At 41.4% G+C, this 17,530-nt stretch overlaps 1 protein-coding gene across 1 annotated transcript in view; it reads left to right on the top strand.

Moving 5' to 3' along the window:
• The window catches only part of ITPK1 (inositol-tetrakisphosphate 1-kinase), a 127,406-nt gene that overhangs the window by 75,326 nt on the left and 34,550 nt on the right, over nt 1–17,530 (top strand). Inside the window, exon 4 of the mRNA XM_058162603.1 lies at nt 10,040–10,157. Coding sequence (XP_058018586.1) covers nt 10,040–10,157 — 118 coding nt within the window. The remainder of the gene's footprint in view (nt 1–10,039; nt 10,158–17,530) is intronic.

The following is a 17,530-nucleotide window of genomic DNA, read 5'->3' as shown; positions in this document are numbered from 1 at the left end:
ATAAGCCCTAAAGTAGCCATAGTATTTTTAAAAAATCTTCAAAAAATAGATCATTCCAGTCATGTTTGGATGGAATGAAACATCCCTATCTCTTCACCTTCCCCATTGCATTCCTCAGGCCACTTAAATAATGCTAAGTGCAGCTCCTAGTCACCAAAAATAGCCAATTTATACAAAAAAGCAGGAAGAAAATACATGTTTTTGCTTATTTTGTCCTGCTGATAACTATAACTACATGCTATTCTAGGAAACCTGCCTAGAATTCCGCTTTTGGAAGAATTATTTTGAAAACGCTGGATCTATATTTTCTTTCTACAGTATTGTTTGTTCTTTGTAGATGTACTAGTAATTAGTTTCTTGTTCACCAAATGGGATTATAGAGTGTGGAATGTAATACAACCTTTGCTATAAATCTTTGCCCTAAAAACAATCCACTATCAGGATTAAGATTACTATTTCTCTATATTTTTTTTTCCCATGTGAAAATAACTGAGCTGGTCTCCCAAGAGACAGCCGTTAACAAACTGCCTAAGGTAATAGGTATTCCTCATCAGTTTTACTCCTTGGGCCTAACTAAAATAGAGATACAGATGGAGAAATACAGGGTCAAGCTAAAAATATGCAATGCCTTAATATAGCCATTTTATTTTGCTATTGCTCAAGGGGGCATTTTCCTCGCTTGCATTTTAAAAGTTGCATATTTCCGTTGATGACATGGTCACACAACTGTTCATTTATTGCCAAAGCCTGAAAAAATACGGTGTCTGGCTGTATTTCCTTCTCTTTCTCCCGGATATGTAGAAAACTAAAAGCAAGCTTGTTCCTAATAGAACAATGGCATTGTAATTATTTTTGCCTTTTAGTTAAAACAGGATTTTTAGAGCCTTATTCTTTGGAATTGACTTTCTGCCCTCTCAGACTCAATATGATAACTCAAAGTGGCAGGCAGGTAAAGTATTACATGTTTCTCCTTAATTTCTTCACATTATCTCTTTCAAATTTAAACAAACATATTTCTGCAGCCTATTTCAGCCCACTCTTTTAAGAGAAAGAATTACTGAGCAATTCTTCTCAGAATTAAAAGGCATCCAATTTTATGTTATCAATGCTATGTCCCAGTTTAGGCTCCCATGAAAAAACTAGGAAGTTGGAAAATGATTAACCTTCACTCAATTTGAGTCTTCCAGGTATTTCAATTCCCATAATTCCAAATTTGGGAAAGATTGACTCGACTAATAATGTCTAGTCAGGAATGTTTTTACATATTCATTAAACCAGCAATGAGTCATGTTTTATGGGCAGAAGCCACACCTGAGTTTCTTAACCTATTAGTGGGCCATAAGTCTTCTACTGATGCAGTGATTTCCAGTCTCTACTTTTATATATAATTTCTGAGTTTAGAGGGAAGAGTAAGAGTGAGGATGGGAATGTTTCCTCTGTAAAAACTCTTGTATTGTCTTTCCTATCTTTAGTTCTGTCTTAGGTGGTTATTGAAAACCACCAAGCCTAATTTTGGTGGTTAAAAAAATGATGTGTTTTGGGGAACTCCACGTAGACTTGAGGCTGCTTATCCCACTGTTAAATTATATGTAGTTCATCTACAACATGGCATGCAGATCCCTATTTTGTGGCATGTTTTAATGTAAGCAAAGAGCCTCTTTTTGAAATGGTAAAAGTTGCATTTCCTTGTCTGTGCAGATAGAGACAATGCATCCATTAGGGCTGTTAAGTTCGGGAAGTAACGAGGCTGGAGACCAGGGTAGTGACAACAGCTCTTTAATATAGGGTGAACCCAGCAACCTGGCTGGGGAAAAACATCCCTTTATATACTGTTTAACCGGCGGCTTCAACCAATCAGCAACGTGCTTGTTTCCCGCCAAAATATTTAAAGATACATAACACTCCTCCCCTCCCAGAAAACACTTTACCACTATTTACATATTATTTACATGTTATTTTTCGACGTAGTCACGCAAATAACCTGGGCGTCTCCTGATTCTTTCGGACCTGCGCGGTTCAGTCCTGGGTGGTGTTTTGAGCTGGTCGGAGGGGCTGTTTTCTCCTCCCAGCTCTTTCTCTAGGCCATCGGGCCCTGGATTACTTGCAGACTCTTTTTCTTGGCCGTCCGGCCTTGGATTACTTTTAGAGTTTTCCCTGCTGTTTCCATCGGGAACCTGATGGCGTCGCTGGACCTCCGGGACCTCAGCTAAGTCTTGCGCCTCCCCCGGGTTATGGTCGGCTGTGGGTTCAAATAATGAATGGTCATGATCTGTCTCATTTAGCTCGGGTTGTTCAGCTATTCGTTTCCTTATCTGATCTATGTGGCGCCCCCATACTCGGTTGTCTTTTAACTCAACTAAGTATGATTTTGGACCGGTTGCTTTTATGATGTGCCCTGCTAGCCAACTTGGGCCGTCCCCATAGTTGCGGGCCCACACTTGGTCGCCTATGCCCATTTCTCTCGTTTTTTCCAGTTCCCCTTGTAACCCTCTGGTGTGTAATGGGATTCAAACGGTCAAGTGGGCACCGGAGCTTCCGTCCCATCAATAACTCGGCTGGGCTTCTGCCTGTAGCAGTGCTGGGGTTCTGTGCTGAATGGCCAGAAAGAAATCTATCTTTGTTTGCCAGTCACCTGGCTTGAGCCTGGACAATGCCTCCTTAGCGCCCGGACGGAACGCCTGCAAGGCCATTCGACGCAGGGTGGAAAGGCGCAGAGAGGGCATGTCGGATGCCCTCATCAGCCAAGTATTCCTCAAACTGGGTTGCCGTGAATTGCGGGCCGTTGTCGGAAACTAGCGTGTCAGGCAACCCGTGGGTTGCGAATAGGTGGCGAGGGCTGCGATTACGGCCTCGGCTGTCATGGATTTCATGAGATGATCTCCAACCATTTAGAGAAGGCGTCGACAACCACTAGGAAGGTTTGGCCGTGGAAGGGCCAGCAAAATCAATGTGGATTCTTGACCAGGGCCCTTGGGGTTTTCCCATTCCTGACAGGGGCCGTTGGGGTAGAGGTCTGGACTCTTGGCAAGCCTGGCATTTCCTACCCTCTCAGCCATTTCAGAGTCCATGAGGGGCGACCACACCTAGCTACGTGCTAGCCCCTTCATCCTTACGATCCCTCGGTGACCCTCGTGGAGGAGGTCCAATACCCTTCCCCTCAATTTCTCCGGGATTACCACTCGATCGCCCCATAGCAGGCACCCCCCTTGAGCCGAGAGCTCCTCACGCTTTTTTACAAATTCCTTAAACCGTTCGCCCGGCGCAGCGGGCCACCCTCTTTGTACCCAACCGAGTACAGTCCTCAACGTAATGTCCCGGTATGATGCCCGAGCCACTTCCTTAGATGTGACTGGGCCAGAGTCCAAAGAGTCAATAAGCAGGATGGGCGTCCCCGGAGTGGGGTCTTCGATCGCCCCTGGTAGTGGGCATCTGCTTAACGCGTCCGCATGCCCCACTTCTTTTCCCGGTCGATGCTGCAGCTTGTAAGAATAAGCGGCTAAGAAAATAGTCCATCGAGTCAATCGTGGCGAAAGTGCCACAGGCGTTGGGCGGTCGCCAGCCAGTATTCCTAACAGCGGTCTGTGGTCAGTCACAATTTCAAAGTCTCGCCCAAAAACATATTCGTGAAACTTTTTTACCCCTGACACAATTGCTAGCGCTTCCTTATCTAACTGGCTATAGTTCCTTTCTGTGGAGGACATCGTTCTGGAGTAGAAGGCTATGGGGGCTTCCGTGCCGTTTGGAAGTCTGTGGCTGAGCACAGCCCCCACCCCGTAAGGGGAGGCATCGCAAACCAGCAATAATGGCAATGAGCTATGATACTGGATGAGCAGGCTATCGCTCGAGAGCAGGTTTTTTACTGCTTCGAAAGCCCTACTTTCCGACTTTCCCCAAGACCAAACAGTATTTTTCCCTAGAAGCTTATGCAGCGGTTCAGCAACGGTCGCTTTGTTTTTTAAAAAAACCGCGTAAAAATTCACTAGCCCCAGGAATGCCTGTAGCTCTGTTTTGTTTTTGGGCGCTGGAGCCTTTCTGATTGCCTTGACCTTGCTCTCAGTGGGGTGAATTCCTTTCTTGTCTATTAGGTAGCCCAAGAATTCGACGGATTCTACCCCTATCTGGCATTTGTTCACTTTAACCTTTAGTCCGGCTGCCCGGAAAATGCCCAGAACCTTTCTCAGACGCTCCCCCAATTCCTCTACGTTTTCTGCTGATATCAATACATCATCGAAGTAGGGAACTACCCCTGGGAGCCCTTGCAGAAGTCGTTCCATTAAGTTTTGGAACAGCCCCGGTGCCACACTCACCCCAAATTGTAATCGGGTACACTTGAATGCCCCCCTGTGAGTTACAATCGTTTGGGCCTCGGCTGTGTTGGCGTCTACGGGCAGTTGTTGGTAGGCTTGAGCCAAGTCTAACTTTGCAAAGACTTGCCCTTGCCCCAAAGAGTGCAGCAGGTGTTGCACCACGGGAACCGGGTAAGCGCTTTTCTGTAAGGCTTTGTTTAGCGTCGCCTTGTAGTCAGCGCAGATTCTAATTGACCCATCTGGTTTTACTGGGGTGACGATTGGCGTCTCCCACTTTGCGTGATCGACTGGCACCAAAATCCCCTGATTTATGAGCTTATCTAGCTCCTTGTCAATTTTAGGTTTAAGGGCAAAAGGGACTCTCCTTGCCTTTAACCTAATGGGAGCTACCTGGGGGTCTAAGTTGAAGGAAATAGGGGTCCCCTTGTACTTGCCCAGGCAGTCCTTGAAAACATCTTCGAACTCGTTCATGAGTATGTCTTTCAGGTTACAGTCACTTCTGTAGATGCCAGTCACTCCCATGCCCAGTGCACGAAACCAGTCTAGTCCCAACAAACTAGGCAGGGTCCCTTCGACGATCGTGATGGGTAGGGTCTTCTTGTGTGGTCCGTACTGAACTCGGACAGAGGTGGTCCCTCGAACAGGGATGCGATTCCCTTGGTAGTCGTGGACTCGTAGCCGTTGTGTTTGCAGGTGGCGCTTCGCGACTGATGGCAACGACTTTGCCAACGTGTCCCAGGACATGATGGTGATCGCTGACCCGGTGTCCACTTCGAGTCGGCACCGTACTCCTTCTATTTTGGGTTTGGTGAAGATCTTTTTCTCCACCCGGGTTGAGGCGCGGCCTATGACCACAGTCGTTTGGTTCGAATTCGCGCCCTTTTTGTTTGAGCCAATCGCGGGTCGCCTTGCCGATCCCGCGCTCTGATTGGCCGATTTGAATTTTCGGCGGGAAGGTTGGGGAGCTCGACAGACTTGAGCTAGGTGCCCTTTCTTCTCGCACCGCCGACATGTTGCGTCCTTGAACTTGCAGTGTTGGCGCTGGTGTTGACCTCCGCAACTTCCGCATTCGTCCCGGTCTTCTTTGCCGCGTTTCTCGGTTCGGCAGACCCCTTCCTCATCCTCACCGTCGGATTCGGTCTGGATCTCTTCTTGGTGCACCGGGGTTGACTTTGTGCTCGCCTTTGGTGTGAGAGGCTTTTGCAGGGTCTCCGCCGCTTGGGTGGACATTTCATGCGCTCGGGCTTCGTCCAGGGCGTTCGCCAGCGTCAGATTGCTTTTCGATAGCAGCCGCCTCCGCAAACGCATGTCTCTGACCCCCCTGATGAGTTGCTCCAGCAGCACCTCGTCCAGGTCTCGGTACCCACAGTCTTTGGAGGCTTTCCGCAGGGCGGCCATGTAGTCGCCGATGGATTCGCCCTCTAGCTGTCGGCGCTCTCCAAATTCAAAACGCCGCACGTATTTGGACGGCGTTGGCGCGAAATGGTTTTTTAGCAGGGTTTGCAGAGTTTGCCACGATACCGATTGACCCGGCGTTGGCTCTGCCAGGGCTTCCGCGATGTCGATGACCTCGGGACCGCAGTGGCTCAAGAAGTATGCCCTTTTGCGGTTGTCTGGAACTCCTTGCAGTTCGTTGGCTTCTAGAAAGCTTTCGAAACGGGTCATGTACGTTCCCCATTTCTCTCTAGCTGGGTCAAACGGCGCGGGCGGAGTGTAACTGGCCATCTCCGCGTTCCTGCCCTGTGTTTGCTGGGTTCGGTTCTTCCGTGCTTCAGCTCGGTTCTGGTGCTCCTTAGCCTCGAGATCCCACCTTCGTCGCCAGTGTTAAGTTCGGGAAGTAACGAGGCTGGAGACCAGGGTAGTGACAACAGCTCTTTAATATAGGGTGAACCCAGCAACCTGGCTGGGGAAAAACATCCCTTTATATACTGTTTAACCGGCGGCTTCAACCAATCAGCAACGTGCTTGTTTCCCGCCAAAATATTTAAAGATACATAACAAGGGCTGTCATCAAAGAAACTGTACACACACATATATTTGTACAGTCTGTCACCTGGAGGCCACAAAGTGGCCCCACCAGCCTTGCAAAGGTCATGGATGCTTTAATATTTCAGGGACAAATGTTCCACTAACACATTTTTAAACCTCTTCTTTCAAATGTTCTTTGTAGTCCTGCTTACATGCATTCATTATTATTCCATCACAAAAAGAATTAATGAGTTTAATCAATACTGTTGCTTATATGCCTACATACCAGTATACATCCATACAAATATATCTGTCATGCTGTTTACTTTCAAAGTAAGAGCAAAGTTATGGAGAGTGCAGAAATGGAGGGGGGGGGGAAATAAGGTGACATAATAAAAGCATGAGATAAACAGAAAAAGAGACATAGCTAAATGTAGCTTATACAATAATCATTCACTATATTTCTTAATGGTTTACTATCTTTATTAATCATTCTTGCTTTTGTTGCATCCATACTCTGCTTCATACAGTACCTTTTGTTCTTTACAATTCTCACTTGCCTCTTTTCTGAGTGTCACATCAGCAACCTGTTGGTCTTCCTCTCACTCCACCCATTCATTCCTTTATAAATTTATTTTGTGATTCGATCCTCATTTGTTCTCCTATGACCAAGCCACCTCATTGTATTTCTTTCACATTGGTCATTTTTTTTATCCAATCCAAATTCATCCAGGGTCTTTTCATTCCTGTCCATATCTTTTCTTGCTTTAAGATACACATTTCCGAATTACCCAATGTTCCTGCTGCATCCAGGTTATTTTTATTCTTTTGCTAACATACCCCAACTTTAACTTATGTAAAACAAACTGGGAACACTCTCTGGGAGTCAGACAGCATATACATTTAATAAATTATTATGGATGGTTGCACAGTCAGAGGTTTATACTGATTTTTTGTCCACCTATTTTGTCCACCTATTGTCCACCTTCCCAAGGACTTGGAACAGACAGATGTTGCTGTTTAAAGATATTAAAGATATCATCACAAGATGATACCTTTAACTGGTTCCAAGCAAAGCCACCTTTTGCAATTGATTGATGGTGATTTTGTCAATGCTGATGGTGTTCAAGTGATGCTCAGTTGTTTTGGAATTGCACCCAAGACATCTATTACTATCAGTACCATCCTTGCTTTTGTTTGCCACAAGCATTCTACTTTGTTTGGTTTTCGTTATTTTCTCCAGTTTTCTTTTCTTCTCTCTTCTGGGAAAAGAGAGAAAGAGACTGAAGAAAATCATACTCCAAAAGCATTTCCATATTTCAACATTCAACATTACATTCTACAAAAATTGTTTTGGATCTCGGTGAAAAGCTTAAACAATTATTTCCATCCAAATGGTTTTATTTTGTCTTGGCTTCTTTTAATCTTTTTTCTTCCCTTATTTGGTTTGCCTATATTCTTTGTAGCTATCAATCCTGACCCCTCAGGGATGATATCTTAATGGATCATGGGGACAGACCTTCTCTGTCATTGTCCCGCTTCTCTAGAACAAGGGTGTCAAACTCAAGGCCCGGGGCCCCGATTTGGCCTGTGGGGTGCTTAGATCTGGCCTGCAGGACCATCCTGGAAACAGCAAAGGACCAGCCTGCAGTGCCTCTGGCAGCAAAAATGGAGCTTCGGAGGGCTGCGTGCGGCCCTCTTGAGCTCCATTTTCACTGGCAGAGGGTTGCAGGAGGCCATCGTAGCCAAAAATGGAGCCTGCTAGTCCGTTTCGCTGGCAGAGGGCTCGGGCCACCACAGGTGCCCCCAACACAAGTGACATCAAGCTGGCCATGCCCACGCTGGCCACGCCCTGCCCAGCCCCCCAAGGTCAAACGCAATCTTGATGCAGCCCTCAGTGAAATCAAGTTTGACACCCCTGCCTTTGAATATCCCCAACTCTAATATAATTTCAGAATAGCATTACAACTTGTCTATTTGAGAGGACCTTTTAAAGATATGGATTGGTCAATCCTGAAGAATGCTGGCAATGGTTGTAGGTTTGTTACATCTTTGTTACAATTTGTAATGTTTTGTTCTATTTGTTATTGTAATTTTAAAAAAATCTTTATACTAGACAAGGAATTACAAGTTATTCAGAGTAATTTTTAATTGGAGCAGTATATATTATTAAATAATAAAGAATCATGAGTCTGGATTCCTACTTTCATACGCACTTACAGTTTAGATGATATTATTTCTTAAAAATAATTGTCTTTGAGGTTTTAATAAGATTTCCACAAAAAAAGACTTGAAGATAAACAGTTTGACATACAGGTTACATTTTTAAAAGTAGAGATATAAATTGTTCATTCCTTTTTACAGTACATGGTTTAAAAGCAAAATTATGGAAACCCACCTCTTCACTAAGTTTACTGTCGCTGTTCTTTGGCAAGCAGTTCTGATGATTCACAAATGAAGGAATTACTTGTTGATTTTCTGTTAGCTTTTTAAGTTATCTTAATAAATATCTGTCCTGAAATCCAAGCAAAGGTTCATTTTCCCAAATATCTTTATTTCTTTTCGTTTAGATTATATGGTATTAAAAATGTAATAGAAGGCGTAAAGACATACACACACACACACACACACACAAACAGACACAGTATTCAGACTAGATTGATCCTACTGCCCTTTAAATGTTTAACATGGAGTTGCATATAAATAGAATCTGTATCCTAGCTTTTCTGGCATAAATAGCACTAAACAGATTAAAGACAGAAATAAAACAGTTGAAGATTCGGAATTGATTTGCATTTTGGAGTCAGGAGATTATTAGTGGGCTTTTTTTAATCATTGAAGAGTTTTAAAAAGATTTTTAAATTTGCTTTTTAGAATATAGATCTAGATTAATCAGATTAAAGATGTGACATATTGGTAACTGCTGAACTTGAGATATTCCATAAGTGACTACATTTTGCATACAGTGTTAAATCTCTAGGCATAAGGTTCGCAGAATTACTACTGTATTTTTTTTATTCAGGCATGAGTCTAACTTCATCAGATGTTAATGGTGCCATTGCTATCAAGATTTCATAGTTCTTGTATGAATTGGCAATTTAAGAAGATTTAGATTGTCCAGCATTCTGTTCTCACAGTGTCTGGTCATGTACTTCTGGGGAACTCACAATCGCATCACTTATGGCTCCAGTAATGAATATTCAGTATTTGACTGTCTAGCTTGGGAAGTGTTATGGCTATCCATCATGATTAGTAGCTATTAAAAATATATAAATTATTTTAAATTTAGCTCTACCTAGATTGTTTTAATTTCTGCTATTATTAGGCTAGTGTTCATTGCAATGAAGGTATCACCAAGGTTCAAATAAGGTTTTTAGCATATTTATTGTTAAGAAAATTTTGAATACAAACATAGGAGGAATGAGAGGAATTACAAATCAACTGTCCCAGCCTCATATCTTCCAATTGTTTGGAACTGCAATTGCATGCCATCTTTAGTGGGAATTTTAGGAGTTCCTGAAATTTCAGGACATGTTTTATAGATACTATACATTCACCATATTCTGTGTCACTTTAATTTTGGGATATGGCTGAGAATCACATCTTCTATTACAGTACTTAAACGATTGCTATGATACTACTTGAAATTCAATTATTGTTAATTGAAGATATGCTGAAATTGAAGTATCTTTCTATCATGTACTAAGTTTCCAACAGTAATTCTTCTTTGAAGAATATCACATGCCATGTCTTCATTTCCCTAGGAATATATTGATGCTCATCCTGAAACTATAATTCTGGATCCTCTTCCTGCTATCAGGACATTACTGGACCGATCAAAGTCTTATGAACTTATTAGACAGATAGAACTGTATATGAAAGGTAAGCCTCTAACCTTTTTAGTGGGAGACTAAAAGCTAATGGTGGGTTCATAAAACTTAGCTACTTTACATTTCTGTTTGCATATGGAAAATACACTCCTACTAAAAGGAGATTGTTTATATCTGCAAGAAATACCACAACTAGTGGGACTATAAAATAGATAAAGCATATCCAATAGTAGATTTTTTGCATACATACATGCATGCATACCAGAAAAAAACTTACAATAAGATATAAAGATAAATAACAACATAGATAATAACATAAAAAAAATTCCATCTAAAATGGTATCACTGCTCAACACTGTCCAAATAGTAAGTAAAATATTGCAATAGACTTTGGACTGGACAAATATGCCACTCTTGCTATCAATGAAGGTATAATACTGAAAATTGAAGGACTCAAAATCTTCTGTGGAAATAACATCAAGAGTCTGAATGAAGAAGTTAATTACAAATACCTGAGTCTCCTTCAGGCTGACAACAAAGTCAAGAAAACATTAGTAGTTAATACAACAGAAGAGTGAAGATCTTAAAGTCCAAAGTCAGTGGCAGAAATGTCATTCAATTCCAGTCATTAGATAACAACTGGAAAGTGGACTGGACTCAAACAGAACTAAAAGCTCTGGATAACAAGACCAGAAAAATAATGACAATGAATCATGCCTTTCATCCATGCAGAGATGTTGACAGAGACTATTTACCAAGAAGCATAGGTGGGTATGGAGTGTTGCAATTACATCAGTCAGTTGAAGAAGAAGAAAGAATAGAAAAAGAATATCTGAAGGACATACTGAAGAAAACATACTGAAAGGGTTACTGAAAGTGGGAAGACCAAACTGGCTTACAAGAAATAACCAAATAGCAATATACCACTTCATAGGGCTTTACAGCCCTCTCTAAGCAGTTTACAGAGTCAGCCTATTGTCCCCAACAATCTGGGTCCTAATTTTATTGACCTCAGAAGGATGGAAGGATGGGTCAACCTTGAAGCAATCAAGATCGAAGGAATCGAACATCTGGCAATGTGAGCAGAGTTAGCCTACAATACTGCATTCTAACCACTGTGTCAACACCGTTCTTATAGAATAGGAAAGTGTCATGGCAACAAAAATTATTACATGACTAGTACATAAAAAAGCTAGCAGACAAAGCAGATAACAAGATCTGGCAATGGCTAAGAGCAGGAAAATTGAAGAAAGAGACAGAGAGGCCAATTCTGATAAATGAGACCAAGCCTTAAGAATAAATGAGTATAAAGCTAGAACTGAGAAAACAGAAACGGTGGACCATCTGGTTCAGGGGTCTCCAACCTTGGTCCCTTTAAGACTTGTGGACTTCAACTCTCAGAGTCCCTCAGCCAGCAAAGCTGAGGAGTTGAAGTCCACAAATCTTAAAGTTGCCAAGGTTGGAGACCCCTGATCTGGTTAACTGCTGGAAGAAAATCACACAGACAGATTACAAATAGTAGCATATCAAAGTAGCAACAACTAATGAGACCCCAAAATAGTTACAGATAAGTATCTGCCATATAACACTCCAGACTTCTTTAAAACAGAAAGGCAAAGTATGGATAGTGGACAATACCTAGAGACAGCAGAAAAAAAATAGAACTGGATAAAATCACAAAATATAAAGGCCTGCAAATAGAAGTAGAACAATTATGGCAAAAGAAAGTAAAGATAGCACCTATAATAATAGGTACCTTAGGTGCAATTCCAAAACAACTGGAGCACCCCCTGAATACAATCAGGATAGACAAAATCACCATCAGTCAATTGCAAAAGGTAGTTTTATTTGGAACCAGTTACATCCTGTGTCAAGGGATGTGGTGGCTCAGGGGCTAGGACGTTGAGCTTGTCAATCGAAAGGTCGGCAGCTCAGCGGTTCAAATCCCTAGTGCTGCCGTGTAACGGGGTGAGCTCCCGTTACTTGTCCCAGCTTCTGCCAACCTAGCAGTTTCGAAAGCACGAAAAAAATGCAAGTAGAAAAAAATAGGGACCACCTTTGGTGGGAAGGTAACAGCATTCTGTGCACCTTTGGCATTGAGTCATGCCAGTCACATGACCATGGAGATGTCTTCGGACAACGCTGGCTCTTCGGCTTTGTAACGGAGATGAGCACTGCCCCCTAGAGTCGGCAACGATTAGCACATATGTGCAAGGGGAACCTTTACCTGTGATGATAATTTTAGTATTATTAAATAAGATCTGCCTATCCAAGCAGTGTGGTGGCCTGGTGGTGGAGCTATCCCCTCACAATCAGGATGCTGTGAGTTCAATCCTAGGTAGTGGCAGATATTTCTGTCTCTGAGCGCAAAGAGAAAATATCTGCTGTGAGCTCCACATAGGTGTCAGGAAGGGTATCCAGCCAGTAAATGCTCAGCTCCATTCAGTTGCCCTGTTCCATATATACATACACATAAACACACACACAGATATCACAAAACCAATTAGTATGATATAAAGATAAATAAGAATATGTATAATAACAAAATAAAAGTAGTATTATAAAACCCCTAATACAACATTTTCTATCTTGGTCTACAAATCTCAGCACCTCTTCAGCATGGTCTTGGACAGCCCTAATATAGTAAATATTTTTGAAATATGGAAACTTCTGTGATTAAAAATATAATTATAGGTAATTTACACTTGTAAATGCTGTAATCTTGCATGTTTATTTTATGGGTAAATTTACTCAGCTAATTTTAGAAGTATGCTCGCAATGTTAATAATTAGAATTAGTTTTTAACTTCTTTAGAAAGAATTAAAGAACAGGTATACTGGCAGTCTGGTGTTCTGTCCATTCATAAATCAGAGGATGAATGACTAAGATAGCAGTGCTTTTGAAATGAAGGGAAAGCAGTACAATGAGTTTATTTAAAATTTTCACAGTCTTCTAAGATGAGTTTAATAAAAACAGACTCTGCCACATCAGATTCCCATCTATTTCATTACTAGAAGTCAACAAAACAATCTACATCAGTTTTCATGTGTGTTCAGTTTCAAGATATTATCATTCTGTTTTCATTTTAAGAAATAATGAAAAATTATATTTTTGCATACATTTTCCAATCTACAGATTTATTACTGAAAATATGTGTACTGTTATGTATTTCTAATACTAAAACTATATTGAAAAATGCCATCTCAAATACACTCTGTCCTTTAGTGTAGGAATGAGGAACTTGTGACCCTCATGATGTTGCTGCACTACAACACAGTATTTCTTACAGTACATAAATGATCACTATACTGGCTGGGGCTGATGAAAATTGTAGTTCAGTAATCCTTGGAGAAATAATGTCAGTTTCCCTTTTCTCCTCTACTGCAATTCTGGTTTTCCTGGGTTCTTTAGACGTAATAAAATAATGCTGTAGAAAATTTGTGAGTTCCTGAAAGTGTTATGTCTATATTTCATTGAAAATTTAAACTGCAGATAATAGGTGATCTATGAAGAAGATGAGTGAATGCATCCCTTGAAGTCAACTTAGGACAGCAGTCCCCAGCCTTTTTGGCATCAGCGATATCGGTTTCATGGAAGACAATATTTTTTTGGAATGGGGGGGGGGAATGGTTTTGGTTTGGCCTGCTCGCCCACTGCAACCCAGTTCCTAACAGGCCGTGGACGGTACCGATCCATGGCCCAGGGATGGGGGACCCCTGGTTGAGGGTATTGTCTCCTGGTCCTAAGTAATTTTACTTAGTCACTTTGTTAAATCTCTGGAGCAGCGGTCACCAGTGGTGGTCCGTGGACCACTGGTAATCTGCGAGAAAAATTTGGTGGTCCGCAGAAAAATTATTTGCATTTTTTATATTGCACTAAATCAGGGGTCCTCAAACTATGGCCCCTGGGACAGATACATGCAATGAACATTTGTGTTGCTGCAGAGAGTCTCCTCCTTCAGGGTCTTTTTGTGTGGGTCAGAAGGGGACAAAAATTCCGACTTGGGGTCTGTTTCAGCCTCCTGGTGCGGGGCTTTGGGCAAAGGCTGGAGGGAAGTACCGTTGGTCGCGAAGAGTCAGAGGATCTTGTTCCAGTGGTACTGCATCATGGCCTGGAACTGGCTGACCATTTCAGCCCGCTGAGCCTCCAGGCGCCTGTACCCTGCCTTGCACTCCCGCAGGTCTTCTCTCTGCTTGGAAAGCCTTTGCTTGTAGTCCTCATTGAGGTGCTTTTACTGAGCCTCCTTCTCGGTCAGATCCAATTAGAACTGAGCTGTTTTGCCAACTCTTTCTCATGGAGGCTGCTTAGCTCCAACAACTGCTTCCTGTTGGGGCCATAAGGAGCCCAGGGTGGGAGGCGAGGAGTGGCTGGGAGGGGAGGTGTGAGAAAGACACCCCTCGACATGAGTGACATCAAGTTGGCCACACACACCCAATCACATGACCACCTAGCCACGCCCACCCAGCTGGTCATTAGGCAGATCATATTAGTTGTCCGCAGGATTTAAAATTATGAATTTAGTGGTCCCTGAGGTCTGAAAGGTTGGTGACCCCTGCTCTGGAGCATATGCAGAGTTTAATGGATTGAATTGTTCAACCCCATAGATATTTCAGTTGATGATGATAGTGTATCATTTTGTCTGTTGTCTTTCTTTCCTTATCTTTTTAGATATTTTCTGAGACTTTTAAAAATGTAATATTGATACAGCATGTAAATATGAGCTTTTCTTGATTTTTTTATCATAAAAAAATCAAATTTAATACAGATTGCTCTCTCTTTAATTTTATATGTTATAACATATGCTCTTTTTTACTTGCTAATCACTGGCTTTCTGAAACAGTCTTTAAAAAAGTTTCATACTATCTTCCCTATGACTCTTTCTTAAATATATTGGAAACATATTGAGTATTATCAGCTAGCTCCTATTGCTATATACTTCCTCAACTATCAACTTGTTTGTATTTTTTCAAAGTAATTTGTTGTTATCGAAATCAGAATAAATGTTTGTAGAAAATATGTATTTTTACACAGTTGTTGCTTTGCAGGGGAATTTGTGATAAATTGAGCATGGAAAGCTCAGGGATGTACATTAAAATATATTTTCCTCCTCAAATTTATAATTGGTATTTTGCAAATACATGCAAACATCTTCTGTTGCTTAAAATAAGTAACCTTAAAAATGTTTGTATTTTATGAAAGTGGACTGTGTTGAAATCTATGCTATAGTCAAAATACTTCTGATTATGTTGAAGATTATATTCTTTGGAATGTGGCTACTGTAGAAACAAGCTGTCACAAGAATTTTTTTCCACCTGCCAAAACACAATCTTAAAAATTGTACTGCATGATTAAAGAGCTAAAGCCTCTAACTGCAGGGTATTACTGGGTTCTTTTATATCATAATCTCTGGTTCAATTTAACATTTTTTCTTGCCATTTCAAAAGCACATGCACACACACACACACACACACACACACACACACACATCCCTCTGCCAAGTAATGATTAAATGCATCCACCAGAAGGTAATTAACTTGTAACAGCTGTATGCAAAGTTAGCATTAGATGTTTTAAGTCTTGACATTGCTAATTTTTGTGGTATGATAGCTGCTTATGGTAGGTTGTTGTCATTGAGTAATTCATGCACATAATACTTAAACTAATCTAAGGCAGCAGAAGGCTCTTCAAGTTATCCAGCCTTACAGAACTGGAAATGACAAATCACTGCTCAAAGACAGAAAAAGAAATAAGAAAATATGATTGGTTGAAATAATGGGTAGACCCCTTTTTGGTAATTGTGGGCCATATGTAATGTCTTCATGAGGGAGACAGAGTGGGGAAAAGTAGCAATGAAAAGTGGGTGAGGCTGTGTCCCACATTGGTAAGTATGGGAGTCTCAGGAAGGGTAAGCTGTGTAAGCTTCAAGTTCTATCAGTACTTGTTCAGATCTGTTTTTGGTTTTCTACCATCTTATCTCTAAGGAAGATACTTTCAGTTCCTTCATTGTCTAGGTCTTTGATAAACCAAGGAGCCATTTGCAGGAATACTCTCTTGGCAAGAGATTTTACAAGAACAATCTTTTCCACCTTTCTAGCCATCTCTGAATTCCAGAAATGACCTTGGTGTGAGACGTACTGTACACCAAATTCTCAACAAAACTCTCAAGCATTCGCTAAAACAGGGGTCCCCAACTCCTGGGCTGTGGCCTACTACTGGGCCTTAGCCTATTCAGAATCTAGTCACAGATGCAGCAAGTGAGTGCCCGCATGTGTGCAGCTCCATTTGCAAAAACGGGGTGAGTGCACACCCAGTTCTATTTGTGCGAGCGGCAGGTGTGGGTGCCTGCCACTCACACAAATGGACCTGTGCACGTGTAACCATTCCATCTCTCCCCCTGCCGGTCTGCAAAGCCAGAAAGGTTGGGGAACACTGCTCTAGAAAGTCTCTGGAACTACACGACTGACCATTTTAAAGGGTCCACACAAAAGTGCAGGATGTCTATGATCCAGTTTTTGATAAAGAAATGGTTTGACTTATGAGAAAGAAGAAATGGCAGTGACTTCAGATCCTGTATCATCTGCTCTGAAATAAAGATCTGGCCCAGTCACCTGTGTTGGGGTTACAATTATTTGTGACAAACTCCAACATTAATATACCATAAATTTTATCTGTGACCTTTTACATCCAAAAGTTTCTGAGCTGTACTCTTCTTAGTCCATTTGTAAACTATAGAATTAGAATTAACTTGATTATTCAAATGCCAGCATCAGATTTCTAGAGACCAACTCCCCCGTGTTGAAGTACTCTTGTCCTCTTGCTATTTTTAAAATAAATATTTTGTAAATGTGTGTTAATTACAAGTTTGTGTATGTTTGCTATATTATCCTAGTTCTTACATCTTACATCTTTTCCTTTTCCACCTTGTGTACACCATTAATAAAGGCTTCTTATTTGAATGATAAATTTGAAAATCTATTAACATGGAATTCTTTAATTCAGTCTTTTCATACTGGCTAAGAATTACTGAAATCTGACATATTCAGCGTTTATGAAAATGCTGGTGTAGCTGTCTAAAGTTCAGCCTGATTAGATCTATAATTAACTCTTAATCTCAGTTTATGACATGGCACTGTTCTTTCATTCTTTATCACATAATGTCTCCAGTCATTATTTTCTCCTAAGAAAATTACACTTTTGCTATACACCTTAAATGGGAGCACAACTATTTTGTGGTTCTCTCTTTACTAACTCAGTGTTGAAATGGCAGGACCTAGTTCAGTAATGTTTACATTTCCTATTTCTTCCACACTGATTTGGTTAGAAGTCTATGTTTCAGAAGGCTGTTATAATGCTAAACACAGGATGACAAATTTATGTTTACACATTAACTTCAAAGATATTTAATGGTGGAAGGAACATTTGTAG

Source organism: Ahaetulla prasina, chromosome 1 (genome assembly GCF_028640845.1).
Source record: "Ahaetulla prasina isolate Xishuangbanna chromosome 1, ASM2864084v1, whole genome shotgun sequence".
Taxonomy (NCBI): domain Eukaryota; kingdom Metazoa; phylum Chordata; class Lepidosauria; order Squamata; family Colubridae; genus Ahaetulla; species Ahaetulla prasina.
Note: the sequence above shows the minus strand (reverse complement) of the source record. Positions and strands in the feature narration are given on the sequence as shown.